At 46.7% G+C, this 22564-nt stretch overlaps 1 protein-coding gene across 4 annotated transcripts in view; it reads right to left on the reverse strand.

Moving 5' to 3' along the window:
- DIP2A (disco interacting protein 2 homolog A) overlaps positions 1-16161 on the reverse strand; it is a 107894-nt gene extending 91733 nt beyond the window's left edge. For all 4 annotated transcript variants that reach the window (XR_004052601.1, XM_030914341.1, XM_030914340.1 and 1 more), the window contains exon 1: positions 15828-16161. Coding sequence is in view for 3 of the 4 variants with exons in the window: in XM_030914341.1 (XP_030770201.1) it covers positions 15828-15918 (91 nt within the window). In the remaining variant the exon portion in view is untranslated. The remainder of the gene's footprint in view (positions 1-15827) is intronic.
- Between the last annotated feature and the right edge of the window lie 6403 nt (positions 16162-22564).

Consider the following 22564-nt stretch of genomic DNA (forward strand, 5'->3'; position numbering starts at 1 on the left):
GATGTACCGTCCATCTGCTTCAGATCTGCTCCAATCCTATCCTCCCTATCAGATAATCCTCACTGTTCTGATCTACTGTTCTGATTTCCCAGAATCTAGACTATGAATTCCTTCTCAATTTTGAAAACCTAGCTGGATGTGGGGGTGTGCAGCTATAGTTCCAGCTACTTGGGAGGCTGAGGCAAAATGATCACTTGAGCCTAAGCCCAAGAGTTCAAGACCAGCCTAGGCAACATAGTGAGATCTCATGTCTTTAGGAAAAAACAAACCAAAAAACAAAAAAACCTCTTCAACCATTTCAGTGAGATTTGGGGAAGTACAGTCCTCTTTACCTGATGATTGGTCATGAATACTGACCCAGAAAATCCTCCACACACATTTCCCTGCCTCAGCTGTACAGATGACCGCACACACGTTTTGTCTCCTTCTTCAGTCTTCCCTGTAGTCTCTCCCTTTTCTGCCTTTCCCGTATGGATTTGGGTTCCTCAGAGTTTTTCCTAGGCTCTTTCGGCATTATTCATTTCTCCTTATGGGGTAATCATATTCACTCTAATATTTATGTGCCAATGACTTCCAAATTACTAGCCAAGGCCAGAGCTCTCTACAAAGTACTAGACTCATATATCCAAATGCACTCTGGGTCCCACCTCTCAGATCTCCCAGAGCAGCCTCACACTCCTTTTGTGTTCCACGTCTTCATAAGCAGCACCACGATCCCCCAGACAGGTGTTTCAGAAACTCCGGCGTCACCCTAGGCCCTCCTTTCCTGTGTACTTCACACAGAAGCCTGCTGGTTCTACTTCTGATTGCCCTCTCCATCCTACTGGCTCAGCTCTATCCAGACCAGCAAAATCTCTTGCCCTGGATTACTGCAATGAGTTCTTCAAGCTAACTTTTCCGTCCTCTAATTTCAGACTCCTCCAAGCTACTTTTCACACACTGCAGAATAATCTTTCTAAATCAAAGAGGGAGACAGAAAGAGACAAAAGAGATGACGCAGAAATGTTTTGTTAATATCTATTTTTAAAAAGGTGGGGGTGTGTGTGTGGGAGAATTGCTGGCTCCATTATTTATTAAAGAAGACCTGTTTAAAGTAAAGCACCTGGCCAGGCGTGGTGGCTCATGCCTATAATTCCAGCACTTTGGGAGGTCAAAGTGGGTGGATCACCTGAGGTCAGGAGTTCGAGACCAGCTTGGCCAACGTGGTGAAACCCCATCTTTACTAAAAATACAAAAATTAGCCGGTCGTGGTGGTGCACGCCTGTAATCCCAACTACTTGGGAGGCTGAGGCAGGAGAATTTCTTGAACCTGGGAGGTGAAGGTTGCAGTGAGCTGAGATTGCACCACTGCACTCCAGCCTGGGTGACAGAACAAGACTCTGTCTCTAAAATAAAATTGAAATAAAATTGAAATAAAATAAAATAAAAAATAAAATATAAACATAAAAATAAATAAATAAAGCACCCAAGAAAAACCACCCCCATAGCCTTTTTTTCCCCCTGAGACAGGGCCTCACTGTGGCACCCAGGCTGGAGTGCAGTGGCATAATCACGGCTCACTGCAGCCTCAGTCTCAAGCAACCCTCCCACCTCAGCCTCTCAAATGGCTGGGATTACAGGCGTGCACCAACAGGCCTTGCTAATTCTCTTTTCTTTGTAGAGACAGGGTTTCCCTATGTTGCCCAGCGTAGTCTCACACTCCTGCCCCATAGCCTTTACTTAAAAGTAGGAAAATGGCCGTCTGTTTTCAAGATTTACTGAGTTCTTCAATGTGCACACATATTTTCATCTTGCTCATTTTCTCCCCTTTATCGAGAGCAGTGGTAGGAATATAATATATTTTCATGGCATTTCTTGTTAATAGGAAGCCTTTATGCAGAGCATACACTTTGCTATTGTTCAATACAGTAGCCACTAGCCATGCATGGTTAAATTTTAGTTAATTAAAAGTAAATTAAATTGAACAATCAGTTCAATTAATCCCTCATCCCATTAGTCACATTTCAAGTGTTCAGCAGCCACATATGGCTGGTGGCCACCATGCTGGACACCACAGAACTTTCCCATCATTGCAGAAAGTTCGAAACAGTGCCATTCTAGAGGCAACAGGTACCAGCACCCCTCCTGCCTTTCTCTTGGTCACTTCACACATCCACAACCCCCAACCAGCTACAGGGAGGAATTTGAGTTTGTCTAGACTCCAGAGAATCCAGTCCCAGTTCCTTACCGGGATGTGTGAGCCCTGCTCTAAGTTCGCCCTGCCTTTCCTCCTCTACCTGGGGACTGCCTGGGATTCCCTGGCCCACTCGACTTCAGCTCCCCTTCCTTTGTCTCCATGTCCATCCCCGCTCCTCCTTCTCCACCCTCTCACACATGCTTTCAAAACAGAGTTCCAGGAAACTTGACTTCCTCTGTTGGCCCCGCTCACCCAGGGCTGATGATACCTCCCCTTGGGCGGACTGGGTCCTGTACACACTTCACGACATTGCCACGATTTACATGCCTTTCAGCCCCCACGAGACTGTAAGCCTCCTGGCACTCTGCTGAATGTTGCTAAACAACAGGATGACACACTGAGTGTCCGTCTGTTCAGGCTGCCGTAACAGAATACCAGAGTGGGCGGCTCAAACAACAGACATTTATTTTCTCACAGTTCTGGAGACTGCAAGCTCAAGATCAAGGGGCCACAGGGTTCATTTCTGGTGAAGCCTCTCTCCTTGGCTTGCAGACAGCTGCCTCCTCACTATGTATTCACATGCCTTTCTATGCACAAACATCCCTGGTGCCCCTTCCTTGTCTTGTAAGGACACCAGTCTTACTGGATTAGGGCCCTCCCCCTTGACTTCATTGGATCTTAAATATCTCCTTAAGGTCCTATCTTAAAATATAATCCACTGGGGCTAGGGATTCAGCATACCAACAACCGTGTCCTTTTGCTTCAGAGACTTAATTTAAAGGTTCTTTACTAAAGATACTGCAGAGAAAGTTCTAAAATCTGAAAGAGTGTAAAAGTTCTTTTTCTGCTATTTCCAAAATGGTACTCTTAAATTATGAACAGTTCAGCGTAGAAAGACACAGGATTTCTATTCTTTCTCTACAGTTGATTAATACAAAGTCTGAAAGGAAACCCCCACATGATCACTGTCTCCCAGCTATAATTTTAGCTGTTGTCTTCAAGAACCCAGGAAATCCTAAGAACAGAGGCCATGCATTTCCTGTGTGAAAAGGGAAGGGAGACCCGTGGGTACATTACTCTAAGTAATTATCTATCAATTCACAATAGAAATAACAGCTATTTTTAAGTGTTGCGTCTTCACTGACTATACAGTTTTCTTTGCTAAGCAGTGAATAATTTCCTAGTCTTTTTAACAGCAAGTGCAATACTGAAAATGTCAGCTAATTTAAAGGTGTCAAGATTGAACCACAAGGATTATGTTAGTCCTACCCAGAAGCAAGCTCACTGCACAGCAAAAATGAGTTTAAAATATTTCCAGGGATGCTGATGATGGGGGAGGCTATACATATATAACGGTAGGGGGAATATGGGATAGCTCCGTACCTTTCTCTGAATTTTGCTGTGAAACGAAGACTGTTCTTAAAATATCTGTAAAAACAAAAACAGGTCCAGGCACAGTGGCTCATGCCTGTAAACCCAGGACTTTGGGAGGCCAAGGTGGAAAGATCGCTTGAAACCAGAAGTTTCAAGACTAGCCTGGGCAATGTGGTGAGACTCCGAATATAAAAAAAAACTTTAAAAGTAGGCACAGTAGAGTGCACCTGTAGTCCTAACTACTTGGGAGGCTAAAGTGGAAGATAGCTTAGCCCAGGAGTTTGAGGCTATAATGAGCTATGATAGTGCTACTGCACTCCAGCCTGGGCAACAGAGCAAGACTAAATAAACAAAACATTTACTGGCAGAATAAAGTTTTCCCATTAACTTAACCCTAATTCACTTCCTTCCTGTCTTCAGTCATACCATAGAACAGTGACCAAATAATATGAATTCTTTTTTTTTGAAACAGAATTTCGCTCCTGTTTCCTAGGATAGAGTGCAGTGGTACCATCTTGACTCACTGCAACCTCCGCCTCCTGGGTTCAAGCGATTCTCCTGCCTCAGCCTCCCGAGTAGCTGGGATTACAGGCACCTACCACCATGCCTGGCTAATTTTTTTTTTTTTTTTTTTTGAGACAGAATCTCACTCTGTTGTCCAGGCTAGAGTGCAATGGTATGATCTCCACTCACTCCACCTCCCGGATTCAAATGATTCTCCTGTCTCAGCCTCCTGAGTAGCTGGGATTACAGGCACGTGCCACCATGTCTGCCTAATTTTTGTGTTTTTACTAGAGACGGGGTTTCACCATGTTGGTCAGGCTGGTCTCGAACTCCTGACCTCGTGATCCGCCCACCTCGGCCTCCCAAAGTGCTGGGATTACAGGCGTGAGCTACCATGCCTGACCCCCCCCCCGCCTTTTTTTTTTTTGAGACGGAGCTTCGCTCTTGTTGCCCAGGCTGGAGTGCAATGGCACAGTCTCAGTTCACCACAACCTCCACCTCCTGGGTTCAAGCGATTCTCCTGCCTCAGCCTTCCGAGTAGCTGGGATTACAGGCATGTGCAACCATAGCTGGCTAATTTTGTATTTTTAGTAAAGACAGGGTTTCTCCATGTTGGTCAGGCTGGTCTCGAACTCCCAACCTCAGGTGATCCGCCTACCTCGGCCCTCCCTAAATACTGGGGTTATAGGCATGAGCTACTGCGCTCAGCCCATTTTTTGTATTTTTAGTAGAGATGGGGTTTCTCCATGTTGGCCAGGCTGGTCTCGAACTCCTGACCTCAGGTGATCCGGCTGCTTTGGCCTCCCAAAGTGCTGGGATTACAGGCGTGAGCCACCTCACCCGGCCTGAATTCATTTTTATACTCAATAAATGTATATCACATCAGCCAAAATAATACATTAAAAGATTAAATATGTGATTTGAAAAACAAAACTGTAGCTCTTGAATTCGATCTTTTTTTCCAAAAGATGGAACACGTATTCTGGCCCCTGACCTGCCCTGATAATGAGAGAAGCAGTCACACGTGGCTGATGCTCACTGAGGACACACTAAATGAAAGGGAACACAAGGCACGGGGGTGACTCCACTCCCTCATGCTCGTTTCCGTGAGGGCACATCATCAGGCAGAGTCTGCACTCCACCAGACCAGTGCCCCCATCTCTGAATCTCTTTTCCAACTTCTAAGCCCTGGACGTATATTCACTCCACTTTGTGAGACTAAAGGTCAAAGAGAAGGGAACTAAATGACCAACAGAGGCTGTCTCGGACTGCGCAACCCTGACACACAAACACCCTACACATCTTGGCTGAGGGCCTGCCCCTGGGAAAAAAGGTACCTAAAAACAGCATGTTTCTTACTCTCTGTCAACAAGTGCATGGTATGAGAGATCAAGGCAGTTTACAGGCCTGGCCAGCACTGAGCAGAACAGCAATGCCACTCTCTTCAAGGTCCTCTGGACTGCCCCAAGTGGGGAAGACCAACACAGGACACAGAAATATCAGAAGTATTAATACTTGGGATAATTACTTATTGCAATTATTTACTGTACTCCTTACAGTAAGTGCTCCTAAAGAAAAGTAGATGGTGCTAAGTCATATAGAGGGAGACTCAGCAAGCTAGAGGAGTTGGACATTGACAATGCATAAGCCTACTCTGGTGCCCGAAACTCGGAGGAACAAGGCAGGTTTGGCCCCTGCTCTCATGATGCTTCACAATGGGTAGCTAAACCAGAGTCGGACACAGGCAACAGCATCCCTAGAAGAGTGAATAATTCAATACATATTGACCAACAACTGTGTGCCAGGTACAGCCTCGAAGAGCAAACTATTAATAAGGGAGACAAACATCTAAACCTACACGCCAGATATAAATCAGCCCTTGTAGCGTGGGTCTAATCAGTGACCCCCTGTAGCAGTTCCTGTCCTCTGAAAAGCAGATGCTATCACAGGATTAGATGTGAAAGAGATTGATGTGGGAAAACGCCCTTGAGGGCAAATGGGGAGGGAACCAGTAGATGTTTGCCAGGTGAGGAGGAAAGGAAGGCAGGTCGGCCAGAAAAAGTCTTAGACTAAAGGCAGCACTAAGAAAGTTCCAGCCAGGTCAATGAGGAGTCCTTGAGACAGTTCTCATCAGGACTCCTGAGAAACAGCCTTGGTATTCCTGCTATAGGAAGCATAGCCTCAGCTTGAGGGCAGTGTGGACCCACAGCACAGCGATGAGGCCATCAGTGGATTATGCCCTCATGGGCCCCAAACAAACGATAGATTAGATGTAAGTCATCGAGCTCCACACCAGTGAGGCCTCTCCAGCTTAGCCTGGATCCTACAGGAGGACAGGAGCCACAGTGCACTTATCTCAGTCTCCTCTAAGTTTTTTTCTTTCTGGTCATTTAAAGCAACAAAGACCACATTCTGATTCAACGGTTCCCTGAGGCACATATCTATCCTGCTGATGGGTTCACTGAATTAGAAAAACTGCTGTAAAAAACGTAAGTATTAAACCATTTACAGAGGATTCTTTATTTGAAACGGAATAAACACCATGTGAGGTTTTCACTTTTATCAATTCAATAAGCATCCATTGAAATGCCTAAAATGTGCAAGGTGCTGGAGACAGAAAGATGAGCAGATCAAACCTTCCTTTTGAAATGTTCCCTGTAAAACAGTATAGAAAAGACAAGCAAACAAATAATCATGAACAAATAATTATGATCCTACAAGAGTGATACAACGAGTTTTAAAAGGATACAGAGCACAGGTACTTTATTCTGTGAAGGTAGGGGAGAAGGGGGCTTTAGTAGAAGGCAGAGCCTCAAACAGAAAGTGAAGTTTAAACTTAAGCGGTGAAAGAAAGACAGGAACTAAACAGGTACAGAATAGCTGGCAATGAAGCATGTTTAAAGTTTTAGGATATTAAAATTGAAATCACTGATATTTCTTTTTTAAACCGACATATGATTAACCTATAAGAACTTGTGCATATTTAATGTATAAATTTTGATGAGTTTAAATATAAGTATATCCCTGTGAAACCATCACCATAAACATAATCATCATCTCTAAAAGTTTCTTCCTTTCTTCTTGTTTGTGATAAGAACATTTAACATGAGATCTACTCTCTTAACAAATTTTTAATTATACAATATTGTTAACTATATGCACTTAGCTGTACAGCAGCTCTCTAGGAGTTACTCATCTTGTATAACTGAAACTACATACCCTTTGATCAGCACCTTCCAGATTCTCCCACCACCCCAGTCCCTGGCAACCACCATTCTACTCTCTGCTTCTATGAGCCTGAATATTTTAAATTCCTGATACAAGTGGGCTTGTGTAGGATTTGTTCTGGTGCTGATTTTCTTTTTTTTTTAGTCAGGGTGTCATGGACTGCAGTGGTGCAATTTCAGGTCACTGCAGCTTCCACCAGTCCCAGGTTCAAGTAGTTCTCCTTGCCTCAGCCACCAGAGTAGGTGGGATTACAGGTGTGCACCACCACACCCAGCTTTTTTTTTTTTTTTTTTGGGACAGAGCCTTAGTGTGTCACCCAGGCTGGAGTGCAGTGGCACAATCTCATTTCACTGCAACCTCCACCTCCTGGGTTCAAGAGATTCTCCTGCCTCAGTCTCCCGAGTAGCTGGGATTACCACCGTGCCAGGCTATTTTTTTTTTTTTTTTTTAAAGTAGAGGCGGAGTTTCGTCATGTTGCCCAGGCTGGTCTCAAACTCCTGGACTCCAGGGACCTGTCCACCTCAACCTCCCAAACTGCTAGGATTACAGGCGTGAGCCACTGCACCCCGCCCTAATTTTCGTATTTTTAGTAGAGATGGGGTTTCACCATGTTACTCAGGCTGATCCCAAACTCCTGAGTTCAAACGATCCACCCTCCTCAGCCGTCCTCCTCGACCTCTCAAAAGTGCTGGGATTACAGGTGTGAGCCACTGTGCCCAGCTGGTGCTGATATTTTTAAAGAAACTTAGAAATCAAACTTTTGTAAAAAGACACTTTTACTGGGATAATTTACTATAAAAAAAAAAAAACTCTAAAGAGGGTATTCCCAAATCATGAATAACAAATTTTGCTAGTGTAACATACAAGTCAACTAGTCAGTATGTATAATTTTTAAAGATTTTCAAACATGTTTTATAAATTGAAATGCCTGATTGTCCTTACATACACAAACTGAAATATTTATTAAACTAAGCAATAGCTTTAAAACGTTATAAAAAATATAAAGAAATAGACGATGACATCCATGTCTTTCAGCTACTACGTTCCACTTATTCAAGAGGCTGAGGCAAGAAGATCGTTTGAACCCAGGAGTTCAAGGCAGCAGTGAGCTATCCTCACACCACTGCACTCGCACCTAGGCAACAGAGCAAGACACTATCTTAAAAAAAATAAAAAATAAAAAATAAAAAATAAATGGCCGTACGCGGTGGCTCAAGCCTGTAATCCCAGCACTTTGGGAGGCCGAGGCGGGCAGATCACGACGTCAGAAGATCGAGACCATCCTGGCTAACACGGTGAAACCCCGTCTCTACTAAAAATACAAAAAACTAGCCGGGCGAGGTGGCGGGTGCCTGTAGTCCCAGCTACTCGGGAGGCTGAGGCAGGAGAATGGAGTAAACCCGGGAGGTGGAGCTTGCAGTGAGCTGAGATCCGGCCACCGCACTCCAGCCCGGGCGACAGAGCGAGACTCCGTCTCAAAAAAAAAAAAAAAAAACAAAACTAATACTGTGAAATTTTTAAAATACCTCACATTTTTACTTTTACTTATTTATTTTTTGAGACAGAGTCTTGCTCTGTCGCCCAGGCTGGAGTGCAGTGGCCGGATCTCAGCTCACTGCAAGCTCCGCCTCCCGGGTTTACGCCATTCTCCTGCCTCAGCCTCCCGAGTAGCTGGGACTACAGGCGCCGCCACCTCGCCCGGCTAGTTTTTTGTATTTTTTAGTAGAGACGGGGTTTCACCGTGTTAGCCAGGATGGTCTCGATCTCCTGACGTCGTGATCCACCCGTCTCGGCCTCCCAAAGTGCTGGGATTACAGGCTTGAGCCACCGCGCCTGGCCCCTTTTTGTTTTTTTAAAACTACAAGTGGACAGGTAGTGAATAATGACTGTTAGTGCCACTTGGAGTCCCTGCCTCAATTTACATTAAAGTGCCAGCAGTTTTCCCTACGATTGCTTTTGGACCATCAGTACACGTGTCAACACAATCAAAATAGAAATGGCATCTTAGTATTATTATAAAAATAGTCTCCCTCCGCCTCCCGGGTTTGAGTGATTCTCCTGCCTCAGCCTCCCAAGTAGCTGGGATTACAGGCATGTGCCACCATGACCGGCTACTTTTTTTTTTTTTTGTATTTAGTAGCAACGGGGTTTCGTCATGTTGGTCAGGCTGGTCTCGAACTACTGACCTGAGGTGATTCACCCACCTCGGCTTCCCAAAGTGCTGGGATTACAGGAGTGACCACCATGCCCAGCTGTAAATCTGACTTTTGACAGCTGAAATATTACCTAGGATACAGTAGACACTGAAAAAGTGAAAACAAATGCAAAAAATGAAAAAAAGCAGCAAGAACTCCAAAAGAGGGGACAAATGACATGAGACTTCTGAGAAAGCAGTCACATTAGAGATGATCAAGGAAGGTTCAAAATAAGAGGGTGCTTTGAATATTCCCTCAAAGTTTTTTTTTCAGCAATTTATTCTATATTATAAAGATCCTCACCATTCTTATCCATCATTCAAAGGAAATTCTGCTTTCCTGAAACAACAAATATCGGTTCAAATTCTGAATTGTGTTCAGAAGAATTATCGTCATTACGTACCACGTAACTAAAGTGCTCTAGAAAATAATCTAGATGCTGTTCCAGGAGAAATTCCCTATCTCATATTCTGACATTTGTTGTATGTTTTCTTCAAGAAAAAAAAAAAGACATGAATACCAAGAAGAAAAAGAAAACGCCCAATGCTGCAGTGTTGAGAGGCAGAACCTTTAAGAGGTGATTAGTGGATTAATGCTGTTATTGCAGGAATAGGTTAGTTATCAGGAATGGCTTCCAGACAAAAGGATGAGTTTGGCTCCCTTCCTCTCTTGTCCACACATTCTCTTGCCTTCTCACCTTCCACCATGGGACGACACGCCAAGAAAGTCCTTCCTAGATGCTAGTACCTTAATATTGGACTTCCACCCTCTGGAACTGTGAGAAATAAATTTTCTTTGTAAATTACCTATGTGTGGGGTTCTGTTATAGAACACAGACACAACACAAAATAGACTAAGAGCATTTGGGCTGGCCTTTGACAGATGAGGAGAATTTGAACATGAGAACGTTTTTTTTTTTTTTTTTTTTTTTTTTTGAGATGAAGTTTCGCTTTTGTTGCCCAGGCTGGAGTGCAATGGCGCAAAACCGGCTCACTGAAACCTCTGCCTCCCGGGTTCAAGCGATTCTCCTGCCTCAGCCTTCCAAGTAGCTGGGATTACAGGCGTGTGCCACCACGCCCGGCTAATTTTTTGTATTTAGTAGAGAGGGGTTTCGCCATGTTGGTCAAACTGGTCTGGAACTCCTAACCTCAGGTGATCCACCCACCTCAACTGCCCAAAGTGCTGGGATTACAGGCTTGAGCCACCGTGTCTGGCTGAACATGAGAACTTTTATATACCACAAAATATTTAAGAAGCAAAACAAATGTTTATTAACACAAAGGCAATGACAGGCTGTCATTCTGAAAATTAAGAATTATGGGCTGGGTGCGGTGGCTCATGTCTGTAATCCCAGCTACTTGGGAGGCTGAGACAGCAGAATCGCTTGAACCCGGGAGGTGGAAGATGCAGTGAACCAAGATCATGCCACTGCACTCCAGCCTGGGCAACAGAGTGAGATTCCATGTGAAAACACACACACACACACACACACACACACACACACACACACACACAAACAAAATTATATCCCAGATTTTAGAAATTAAAGACAGTTGAAGAGGAAAAAAGCTCTGTGAGAGAAGTCTCTTCCTGTATACCCACAGAGTTTTTTCCCCCTTTTCATTTTATTCCATCTAGACTAGAAGTCCTGCATTGTTAGAATATAAGAAATCAAGAAAAAGACTAAAGTTAAAGCTATGGAATAGACCTATTAACCTGAATAAAGTAATCGGAATGGGATAAAGGTAGCCTGTTGTGTAGAAATTTCCTCTCTAACCCACTGCAGTCCACTAAAACAAAGAACAAAATGCCACTGTCCATGTTTTAAAAGCAGTTCAACAGCAACAGCTCCAAGACACTGTACAGCACTGGTGTGCCAAAATCAGCTGTGAGGTGTGTCCAAGGTAATTTGTTACAGTAACAGGCAAAGCACAGAGGGTTTGGAATTAATTCTTCTTTAAATACCAAGGTTATGCCTCTAATGATCTCACTTTCATCAATGAACATCCTGACAGGTTTTCAGGAACCACATGTAAGAATTCTTCTCTGTGTGTTCATGGTTGAGGGGGCAGGGGGTCTAAGAAGAGTAGGGTTCCATGTACTTCTACTCTTCATCTTCATCTTAATCTGAAGCAAGACTCGTAAGTCAAGAGGGCAAACAGCCAGAAAAGTTAAGGAGCACGAACACAGCTATGCCTTATTTCCCTCTTGGGCATCTATAACAGAAATTCAGCAAACTTGCCCTATAGAACGAAATCATAGCGTTCTACCAGAACTTTCCCTCAGGACCAATGCCAGTCACAATGGTTGATGATGAGAATGAGTGAGGATGTTGGAGAATAAGGCCAGGTGTGAGGTATGAAGAAAGGCAGGGGATACTTTCAACAGGCTGAGGGGAAGGCATGCAGGATTTTCTAGATTATTCAGGTATCACTCATTACCAGTTCTGTTGAAGACAGCATCTTTGTAACTGTTAAGCTTCTTCTTCCTTCCAACCTACCAAGCACAGTGACAACTCTAAGTTTTAGGCAATTTCTCAGATAAATGTGAATGCTATAAAAAGCTATACTATTTTGACAATATACAAAAATAATAACAATGAAACACTAACATTGGTTGTTTCAGGACTATAACTCATTACTAGTATCTCCCTTTAATTATATAAATAAGACACCAGTTTCAAAGCATTTTCACATACACTATCTGACTGAATCTTGACAATAAACCTGGAATGTCAATAAAGCTGATATTCACCCCCTTTTACAGCTGACTAAACCCAAGTTTAGAGACATTATAATCCATTGGAGATTCACAGACATTTTACCAGATGCCCACCACTGTGTGAAAATGTCAAAAATCTGCCTAAAACAAAGTCCTTATCAGTAAGCATCTCCAAATCCAACAGGGAGACCCCACGTCAACAACAACCACAATATAAACTATAGAAGCCAGCATTAACCTGTGGAAGCGCCCTGGAAGCAGGTCCACGTGTGACTGTGCCTAAGTAATCACTGACCTATTGTGGCCAAAAGAAAAATGTCAGGCCAGTCCAGGAGCAGGGAAAGAAGCCAAGAAGCCAGAGCTTCCACCTCCTTGGCTGCCACTCTACTACTCTGCCCTTGCTGTCTTTTCCCCTTAACACTTTTCTTTTTGAGACAAGGTCTCACTCTGTCTTCCAGACTGGAATGCAGTGACACTAAAAAGGCTCACAACCTCATCAAGTGATCCTCCCACCTCAGCCCCTCAAGTAGCTGGGACTACAGGCACATATCACCACGTCCAGCAAATTTATTTTTATTTTCGTTTTGGAAGAGACAGGGTCTCCCAATGTTGCCTAGGCTGGTCTCAAACTCCCGGGCTCAAGTGATCCTCCTGCCTTGGCCTCCCAATATGCAGACATAACAGGACTGAGCCACTATTTCTGGGCTTTATACTTTTTTTGTTTACCCCCTTTCTCAGCTTAAGCTACTTTTCCAGGTTCCTCTCCACGTTACATAATCTTAATCCTTTACTTAACTATATATCCCCTACATATCTCTAAGATGACAAGAGCATAAATGGATCCAACAGATAGGAAACATTTCTTTCATTTAAGTACCTGTGTTATGTCGCACAAATTATAAAGTTCTTTGAGGAAAGGATTCAATTGTCAATGCCTAGCAAGCACTCAAACATGACTACAAAACAACAAAAAATTGAGGGAATAATGAATACACTGGAGCAGAAATTAGGAGCAATATGCAAAAATATGTTTGAAATATATAGAATCTGGCCGGGCGCGGTGGCTCAAGCCTGTAATCCCAGCACTTTGGGAGGCCGAGACCAGGGGATCACGAGGTCAGGAGTTCAAGACCATCCTGGCTAACACGGTGAAACCCCGTCTCTACTAAAAAAATACAAAAAGCTAGCCGGGCGAGGTGGCTGGCGCCTGTAGTCCCAGCTACTCGGGAGGCTGAGGCAGGAGAATGGCATAAACCCTGGAGGCGGAGCTTGCAGTGAGCTGAGATCCGGCCACTGCACTCCAGTCCGGGTGACAGAGCGAGACTCCGTCTCAAAAAAAAAAAAAAAAAAAGAAATATATAGAATCTAAACCGCATATATGTGATTTTCCCTAAAGAGCCTTAACAAATGCGGTACAGTAGAACCTGTCAAACCCATTCCTAATTTAATTTTGTCAAACTGCCTAAAGAGCATCTATCACCAAGAATTCTCAAATTCACCCATTTCTTTCCTTTTTTTTTCCTTTTTTTTTTGTGAGACAGGGTCTCGCTCTATTGCCCAGGCTGGAGTGCTCCAGGGCTCAAGTGATCCTCCTGCCTCAGCCTCCCAAGTAGCTGGGACTACAGGTGCACACCATCACGCCCAGCTAATTTGTTTTAATACTGTAGAGACAGAGTCTTGCTATGTTGCCCAAGCTGTTCTGAACTCCTGTCTCCAAGCCAACGTGGCCTCCCAAAGTGTTGGGATTACAAGCATGAACCACTGTGTACTCGGCCTGTACTTCCATTTTTAAAAATGTGCCACAAGCCAGGCACGGTGGCTCATGCCTGTAGTCCCAGCACTTTGGGAGCCGAGGCAGGCAGATCACCTGAGGTCAGGAGTTCGAGACCAGCTTAGTCAACATGGTGATACCCTGACTCTACTAAAAATACAAAAATTGGCCGAGAGTGGTGGCAAGCGCCTGTAATCCCAGCTACTCGGAAGGCTGAGGCGGAAGAATCATTTGTACCTGGGAGGCAGAGGTTGCAGTGAGCCGAGATCAGGTCATTGCACTCCAGCCTGGGCGACAGAGCAAGACTCCATCTCAAAGAAAAAAAAAACACCGCCACATATCACAACATTTTTAAAAAGCTGAATGCTGAATTCAAAATAGCTGCAAGTACACGTTGTATTATATGTAAAACAAGATCACAACAGCATCTACCTCCCTAAGGTTGGTAAGGATTAAATGACTTACTATATGCGAGTGCATATTAATTAGATGTTTTGAGAAATAATTACCCCAGACCCAGCAAAATGTTATCAATCTGAAACTTAAATTAAGAATAATAAGATTATTTTAAAATGGATTCTAAAAGCCAAAAATGCATTTAGGTCTCAAAAACAGAGTAAGAATCAATTACATGCTTTTCTTCAAGGACTGCAAGTCCTTTTTGACACTGGAGAACTTAACTCTTTCCTAATGACAGCCAAAAGGAATATCAGGACACAGGCCTTGAAAGGGATAACATCCAAATGGGAAATGCCACCCACCACCTCTGAAGCCAGATTACTCCAGTCTATTTTTATCAACCAACCATTTATAGGACTTTTTTTTTTTACTTTAAAAAATTCCATGAGGGGGCTAACAACTCCTAAGTGTTATGTGCTTTGCATACATTAAGGTATTGTAGCCTCATAACAATCCAAAATGGAAATGCTGTTGTAACCCCGCTTTATAGATAATAAAATAAGGCACAGGGTGCAGCTCCTAGAGTATCAGGCGCGTGGCAAGGGCTCCCAGATCCGAGGGAAGTAGCTGCCTGCGGACAACGGGCGCAGTCACCCCAGTGAAGCCCAGACAAGCCCAGACCTACAGCCTTGAGAAAAGCAGGGCTCACAGCTTGGGGCAAAAGTGGTCATTTCCTCTCAAGATTCTCACACCTGTCCAAACGACCTAGTCAAAGCCAGTCCTTGGGGTCGGATCCCATGGGGGGAGCAGCTGGAGATAGGGAAAGGTCTCCAGAAGTTTGGCTGGGGTCCCGACGTGGGGGTCCAGTCGGGGGTCTTGGGTGCAGGGCCGTATTGGGGTCCTGGGGTGAGGAGTAGGGGTCCCAGGTGTGAGGGGCCTGGGGGAGGTGGGGTCCTTGTATGAGAGGCGGGACAGTAGTCCCTGGTTTGAGGGGCGCGCGGGGGTGCCGGGGCTGAGGGTCGGGGGTCCGGAGGGGCAGCGCGGGACTCCCAGGGTGAAGGGTGGGGTCCCCGGGGTGAGGGGCCGCGCGGGGTTCCGGGGGTGAGAGGCAGGAGGTCCTGGGGGGGAGGGGTGGGGTCCCGGGCGTGAGGAGCTGTGCTGGGGTCCCGGGGGTGAGGGGCGGGGATCCCGGGGGTGAAGGGCGGGGGTCTCAGGGTGAGAGGCCGTGCTCGGGTCCCGGGTGAGGGGCGGGGTCCCGGGGTTGAGGAACGGTGTCTCCGGGGCGAGGGGTGGGGTCCCGGGATCCAGGAACCGGGGTTCCGTTGAGGGGCAGGGGTCCCAGGGGCTAGAGGCCGCGTGGGGGTCCAGGGGGTGAAGGGCGGGGGTCCCGGAGCGAGGGGCTGCACGGGGGTCCCAGGTGAGGGCGGGTCGCGGGGGTTGAGGGCGGGATCCGGCTCACCTTCAGACAGCTCCAGCTCCAGCTCAGCCAGGCTCTCCCGCACCTCTGCAGGCAGCGGCGCCGCCTCCAGCGGGCACCCGCGGTCAGCCATGGCCAGGCCGGCTAGCGTCCGGGCAGATGCTGGAACCGGACCGGGCCTGGCGGCTGCAGCGCAAACCGCGGCTACGTCGCTCCCCTCAGGCCAACAACCTAGATCCGCCAAGCAAGGAGCGGGAGGCGGCGGGGCAGGGGCGCGGCCAGAGCGGCAACGCACCCGCCCGGGCACGAGCGCGGATGGCTCCTCCGCGCCGCCGCCGCCCCGCGCGTCCCTGAGCGCCCCTGAGCGCCCGGCCGGCCCTACGCGGGAGCGCGTGCGCGGCGGGAAGGGCGGGTAGCGAGCGCGCGTGCGCAGTGGGTCTCGGGCTTGGGCTGCCCTCCCGGCCCCGCCCAGCAACACCAGAGCCTCGCTTCCATTGGCCCGAGGACGCGTCGATGCCGCTCCGGGCTCCCATTGGGAGAGGCGGGAGAGCGCCGCTCCCGACAGGCTCTGCGCTGGGCCGGCTTGAGGGTAGCTGGCCTGACGGGGCCAGGCCGTCGAGTTGCGGCCAGAGGCGCCTGCGTGGGGATGACCAGCCCGTGGGCGTTGGCGCTGACACCCCAGGCGCCGCTGGCGGCCCCGCGCGCGGCCCTCCCCCCGACCCGCCCCTCCCGGGGTTCCTCCCGGTGCGCGCGGCGTGGCGCTTCCGCGTTGACCGCTGTGTTCGCTTTCTGGCTGTGTTGACCGCAAACGCCGCGCGGTCCGTGGTGGCGGCGAGGCACCTTCCTCGTGCCTTAACCTGTGTTCACGCTTTGTTTTAAAAAATAGCCCTAGAAGTACACGTCGCTGGCCCCGAAGGAGCCCCAACAGCCATGTCGGACCGCGAGGTGACCTTGGAGGGCGGGAGGACGGACGAGGGGCCTGGCGGAGCTAGACTGAGAGGGCCCCGCCGCGTCCTGAAGGCCCTGCTCCCCGAATGTGTGGGGGTGTGTCTGACGGTGCGCGCGTGGCCGTGGCGGTGCCCCGATGCCGCCCGCCTGTTACTGAGTGAGGCAGGAGTGTCCGAGTCTGCGAACGTCAGCAGTTCTTGTTCCAGAGCTCCGCACGAGGCTGGCCAAAGCTTTGCGGGACCTGCATACCCTTCCTCCGTCCAGTCCTGCTTCCTTCCCCTTCCTCTCACAGGTGTTGATACCATGTCAGCATCCTCGTACCGCACACCCCGTCGCAGCATCTGCTTCTGGAGAAACCATTCTGCAACATTAAAGCTGGTGAGAAGATGGGATTCGAGGCTGCATCACTCACCAGCAGTGAAGTAGGAGGGTGAAGTAGTGAAATGGAATATCCACGAGTGGGTGAAGTATCAGACATTTCATATATGCTGAACGTGGTAGATAAAAAGATGGAAAAAGGGATTGAATAGCTCTTGCTTAGTGCCACCGAGTCTCTTAAGAGTAGTGGTCAGCTGAAGGCAAGCAACATACAGTTGTAAGTCAGTGAGTCTGTCCGGTTGCATACAGAGAAGCATCATTTACTGCAGCAGGACAAAGACAAGAACCAGGCCCAGGAATTAACATCCCTGTTTGAGCTCCAAAAACAGGAGAACACCCAAACAAGGCAATACTCTTCCACTAAGTTTGGAGCCCTGCTCAGAAAAGATGAGGCCGGGCACAGTGGCTCACACCTGTAATCCCAGCATTTTGGGAGGCCAAAGCGGGAAGATTGCTTGAGTCCAGGAGTTCAAGACCAGCTTGGGCAACGTGACAAAACCCCGTCTGTACTGAAAACACGAAAAATTAGATGGGCATGGTGGCCACAGCTGTGGTCCCATCTACTTGGGAGGCGAATGTGGGTGGATCACCTGAGCCCTGGAAGTTAGGGCTGTAGTGAGCTGTGATTGCACCACTGCACTCCAGTCTGGGCAACAGGAGTGAGGCCCTGTCTTTAAAAAAAATAAAGAAAAGCCCGTCATACATGGGTTGGAGATACCCGTGTAGATGCCTTCAAAGATTTTGACTCCCCAAACTGCCTTAAACCTTTTTTTTGTAGATAGTGTCTCACTCTGTTGCCCCGACTGGAGTGCAGTTGCTAGATCATGGCTCACTGTAGCCTCAACTTCCTGGGCTCAAATGATCCTCCCACCTTAGCCTACTAAGTAACTGGGACTACAGGCGCGTGTCACCACGCCCGGATACGTTTTTTATTATTTGTAGAGGCAAGGTCTTGCTATGTTGCCCAGGCTTGTCTCAAAGTCCTAGGCTCCAGTAAGCCATCACACCTGGTCTGCCTTGAACCTGAAGCCCGCTGGGGTGGCTCACCTCTCCTACTAACCTGGCACTCCTCCTCCTACTTACTGCACAGTAGATATAGACTTATGGTTGTTTCTTTTGCATTATTCAGCTGGAAACAATGAGATAGAAAAGAGACTATAGCTCCCTCCCCCTCAAAAGAACTGTGTTATTAGTTTGCTGGGGCTTCAGTAACAAACCAGCAGACAAACTAGGCAGTCTCCGAGTTATGGAGGCTAGAGTCTGAGATCAAAGTGTTCACAGGGTTGGTTCCTTCTGGGGCTGGGAGGAAGAATCTGTCTCATACTTCTCTCCTAGCTTCTGGTGGTTTGCTGGCAGTCTTTGGTGTTCCTTGGCTTATAGAGGCATTGCCCCAGTCCTGCCTTTATATTCACGTGGTGATCTTGTGTGTGTATGTCTCCAAATGAAGGCATAAATAACACATCATTGACAAAGGTCATTAGACATGGATCTCTTTTTAGAAGGACACCAGTCATACTGATTAGGGCCCCCCCTAATGAGCTCATCTTAGCTTGTCTGCAAAGACCCATTTCCAAATAATGTCACATTCAGATTTACCAGGGGTTAGGGGGCTTCAGCATCTTTTGAGGGGGACACACTTCAGCCCATAACAAGCTGTACCACCCAGCCAACATGTACTGACAGGAGCTGGGAAAGTGTGGGGCTGGATTATGAGGGTGCTTGATGAAGGGAGCTGGAATGTAAACTTGCCTAGATGTGTTTATTGAAATACGTGATTTAACACCTTGGCAAAGACTGGCTGCAGACTTCCTGCAAGGATGGCTCCTAGAATGGTGGTATAGCTATTGCTACCTAACAAATTACTCCACACTTAGTGGCTTAAAACAAGAATCATTTCTTATCTCTAGGTTACTGTGGGTCAGACGTAGTGGGGATTGGTTGTCTCTATTCACAGTGTCTGAGGCCTCGGCTGGAGCAGCTCAGAGGCTAGAGGTTGGAGTGAGTGAAGGTTCATCTGCTCGAATGTCTGACAGCTGATACTGGAGATTGGCTGCAGCCCAGATTGGGATGTCAGCCAGCGCACCCCTACGTGGCCAGTCCCTGTGGCCGAGGCTTCCTCACAATATGATGGCTGGATTCCAAGGGCAATTTAAAGACAAAGGACAAAAGAAAGCTGTATCCTTTTTGTGAACCACGCTCAGAAGTTACATACCATCACTGCGGCTACTTCCTATTTGGAAGAAATGAGTCACTAAATCACCCATATTCAAAGGGAGAGGAATTAGGCTTCAACTTCTAAAGGGAAGAATATCAAAAAATTTGCCAATATATTTTTAAAACACCACACTTGGAAAAAACCATGGGCCATGGTAAGCAAAACTGAAACGGCAAAATTGCTATGGCAGACAGTGGTGGAAGGCAGTAAAAGGTTAAGGAGTGTGGCATGCTGAAATTTATATACTCCGTGCATCTAGAAGACATTCCAGATGATCGTTTTCCACATGAAGGTGTAAATAACACATCATTTATAAAGATCATTAGACATACGATGATGAAAGGGGCACTGATGTCACTAAAATATTCGGTGATGGCTCATCTCTGTAGGCGAGAATGACAATAGAAAGGCTGTTCCAGAACTTGGCTGGGTGATAGTATTGGGGATGATGGGATCCTAAGACAAAAGAGGCCATTCTGGGACATAATGGGGACCAAAAAAAAAAAAAAAAAAAAAAAAAAAACACGCAAGAAGCCAAAGGCAACACTTAGCTGATAGAAGTCAGAGGATTGCAATTATAGTAGCCAGCAGGGTCTGAGCGGCAGCCAAGGGGGCCTCACTTGCATGGTTATAGAACTGATTAATAAACATGGCATCCCTGGAGGCAAAATAGATGGGCAGCTAAGAAGGGTACTACTCAGCTGCCAAAAAAAAAAAAAAAAAAAATCACTCCAGGCACGGTGGCCTGTGCCTGTGATCTCAGCATTTTGGGAAGCTGAGGTGGGAGGATCACTTGAGCCCAGGAGTTCAAGGTTACAGTGAGCTGTGGTTGCACCACTGCATTCCAGCCCGGGCAATGCAGCAAAACTCTGTCTCAATTGAAGAAAATAAAAAAATCAAGATGCTTGTTTCAGTTATAAAAAATCAGGATTCCATGCTCAGTTTCTGGAACTGAGCCAGTTTTCAGAAATGGAAACATTACTTGAGAGGTGGCCAAATAACCAAGAAGAAGGACTTATAACTATACAAGTATACACAGAAGTGAATCCCCAGGTACTTTTCCAAAGGATCTGATAGCAATTTCTTTTGATAACTACATCCTGGAGAAAAGTGATTAGCCAAACATTTGGAAGACTTGTGGACACAGGGTCTAAATTGATGTCGAGACACCTAGAACATCATCCCCTTCTGTTAGAGTGGCTGCATGTGGTGGCCAGGTAATTGATGGAGTCCTGCTAAAGGTCCAGCTTACAGCGGACCCATAGACCTAGTGGACTGACGTAGTGATCATTTTCTTAGCCTTCCAGTGAATAATTGACATTGACATACTTGGCAGTTAATGCTCACTCCAGGTCCCTGACCTATAGAGTTAGATAACAAAATGGAAAAAGCCAAACAAACTGGAAACTGTCCCATCCCCTACCACGATTATAAAACAATTGTCCCAGAGCGGGAATGGCAGAGATAAGTGCCACTTTTAAGGATTCAGGTGATGCAAGTGGTGGTTACCAGCATTTTTGTTTAATTTACCGGCGTGACCCCTGCAGAAATCACAAGGATCCTGGAGAATGACAGCCTACGCTGTTTGCTGTCAACCAGTAGTTGTTTTGGGTACACTGCTACAAACTCATCTAAGAAGTATCCCTGACTGGCGCAGTGGCTCAGGCCTGAAATCCCAGCACTTTGGAAGGCCAAGGTGGGCAGATCATGAGGTCAGGAGTTCAGTCAGGCCAACATAGTGAAACCCTGTCTCTACCAAAAATACGAAAAATTAGCTGGGTGTGGTGGTGTGCGCCTGTAATCCCAGCTACTGGGGAAGCTGAGGCAGGAGAATCCTGTGAACCTGGGAGGTGGAGGTTGCAATGAGCCGAGATCATGCCATTGCACTCCAGCCCAGGTGACAGTGTGAGACTCTATCTAAAAACCAAAAAAAAGTATCCCAATTAGCCTCTCTGCCAGATATGGTAGGTAGGTGTTGACTAGGTGGATTTGTTCTTTTCTGTACCTGTCAGGGATCAAAAACATTTTGCATTTACATGGAATTAAAATACAGTTTTGCCTGAAGGTTATGTTACTTCTCTTGTTTTCTGTCATAATCCAAAGAGATCTGGACCACCTAGACATCCTGTAGAATATTACATTGTTCCTTTACATCAGTGACATGTTGATCAGCCAGATGAGAAGTGCAGAAGATCCTGGAGACAGCTGCTCCAGAAAGTGGCATATAAACCCTACAGGAATCTAGGAGCCTGCTGCATTCTAACATTTTTAGGGCTCCAGTGGTCAGGGGTGCTCTAGGGCATCCTTTCCAAAAGGTAATGAATTATTGCTTCTTGCACCTCCTGCCATTGAGAAAGCAAGACACTGTTGGTTCTTGAGCTAGTTCTTGCCTTAGGTTCTGGAGGCAGCGTACCCACACCTGGGAATACTGCTCTGGTCCAAATACTAGTGGAATTGGGAGATTGCCAGTTTTGGAAACAGCCCAGGACTGGAAAAGTCTGTACAGTAGCTCTGGGTTGTGATGAAGTAATGCTATTGCCTGGGCCATATACTCTTAACAGGTATGGTTCTGGCATTATTAATGGTGCAGAATGATGCAATGTAGAGTTTCTGACATGCCCAGTGGGAAATTCACAATGCAGAACTCTGAGGTTCTGTCATGCCACCTGGAGCAGAGAAGTCTGTGTGTCTGGGGGGCAGGGGGATGTAGATCTATCTTCTGGTGTGCTACTTGGCTCTGATAGAGATGGAACACCTGACCATAAGCCACCAGATGACCATGCAGCCAGAACTGCCTGTTACGTGTTAAACTACCCAGTCATAACATCAGTTGGGACCAGCAACAGTCCCTCATAGTATGGAAGTAGTATGTTCAAGATTGAGCATGAGAATGTGCAGAGGTTACCAAATGAGCTGTAGAGCACAGATGCACATGACTTCCAGAACTGTTGTGTCAGCCACAATGTCATTTCACACCTGTGACTGTGTGAGGGGGCCCTTACAACCAGTTGTCAGGAGTAAAAATTGTGAGCATGGTGTATAAATGGGTTGGCTCAGTATGAGTTCAAAATGAAAATAGCAGCCACATTACAGCCTCCTCAGGAGTGACCTTGAAAAATGGTGATAAGGGCGTAGCCTCTCAGTAGGCAGCATTTCAGGCAGAACTCCTGGTCATCCACTTGTCTGTGGAAGAAGTGGCCCAAGGTGAGAAGATACATGGGGTCATGGGCAGTGCTAG

This window comes from Rhinopithecus roxellana, chromosome 13 (genome assembly GCF_007565055.1).
Source record: "Rhinopithecus roxellana isolate Shanxi Qingling chromosome 13, ASM756505v1, whole genome shotgun sequence".
Classification (NCBI taxonomy): domain Eukaryota; kingdom Metazoa; phylum Chordata; class Mammalia; order Primates; family Cercopithecidae; genus Rhinopithecus; species Rhinopithecus roxellana.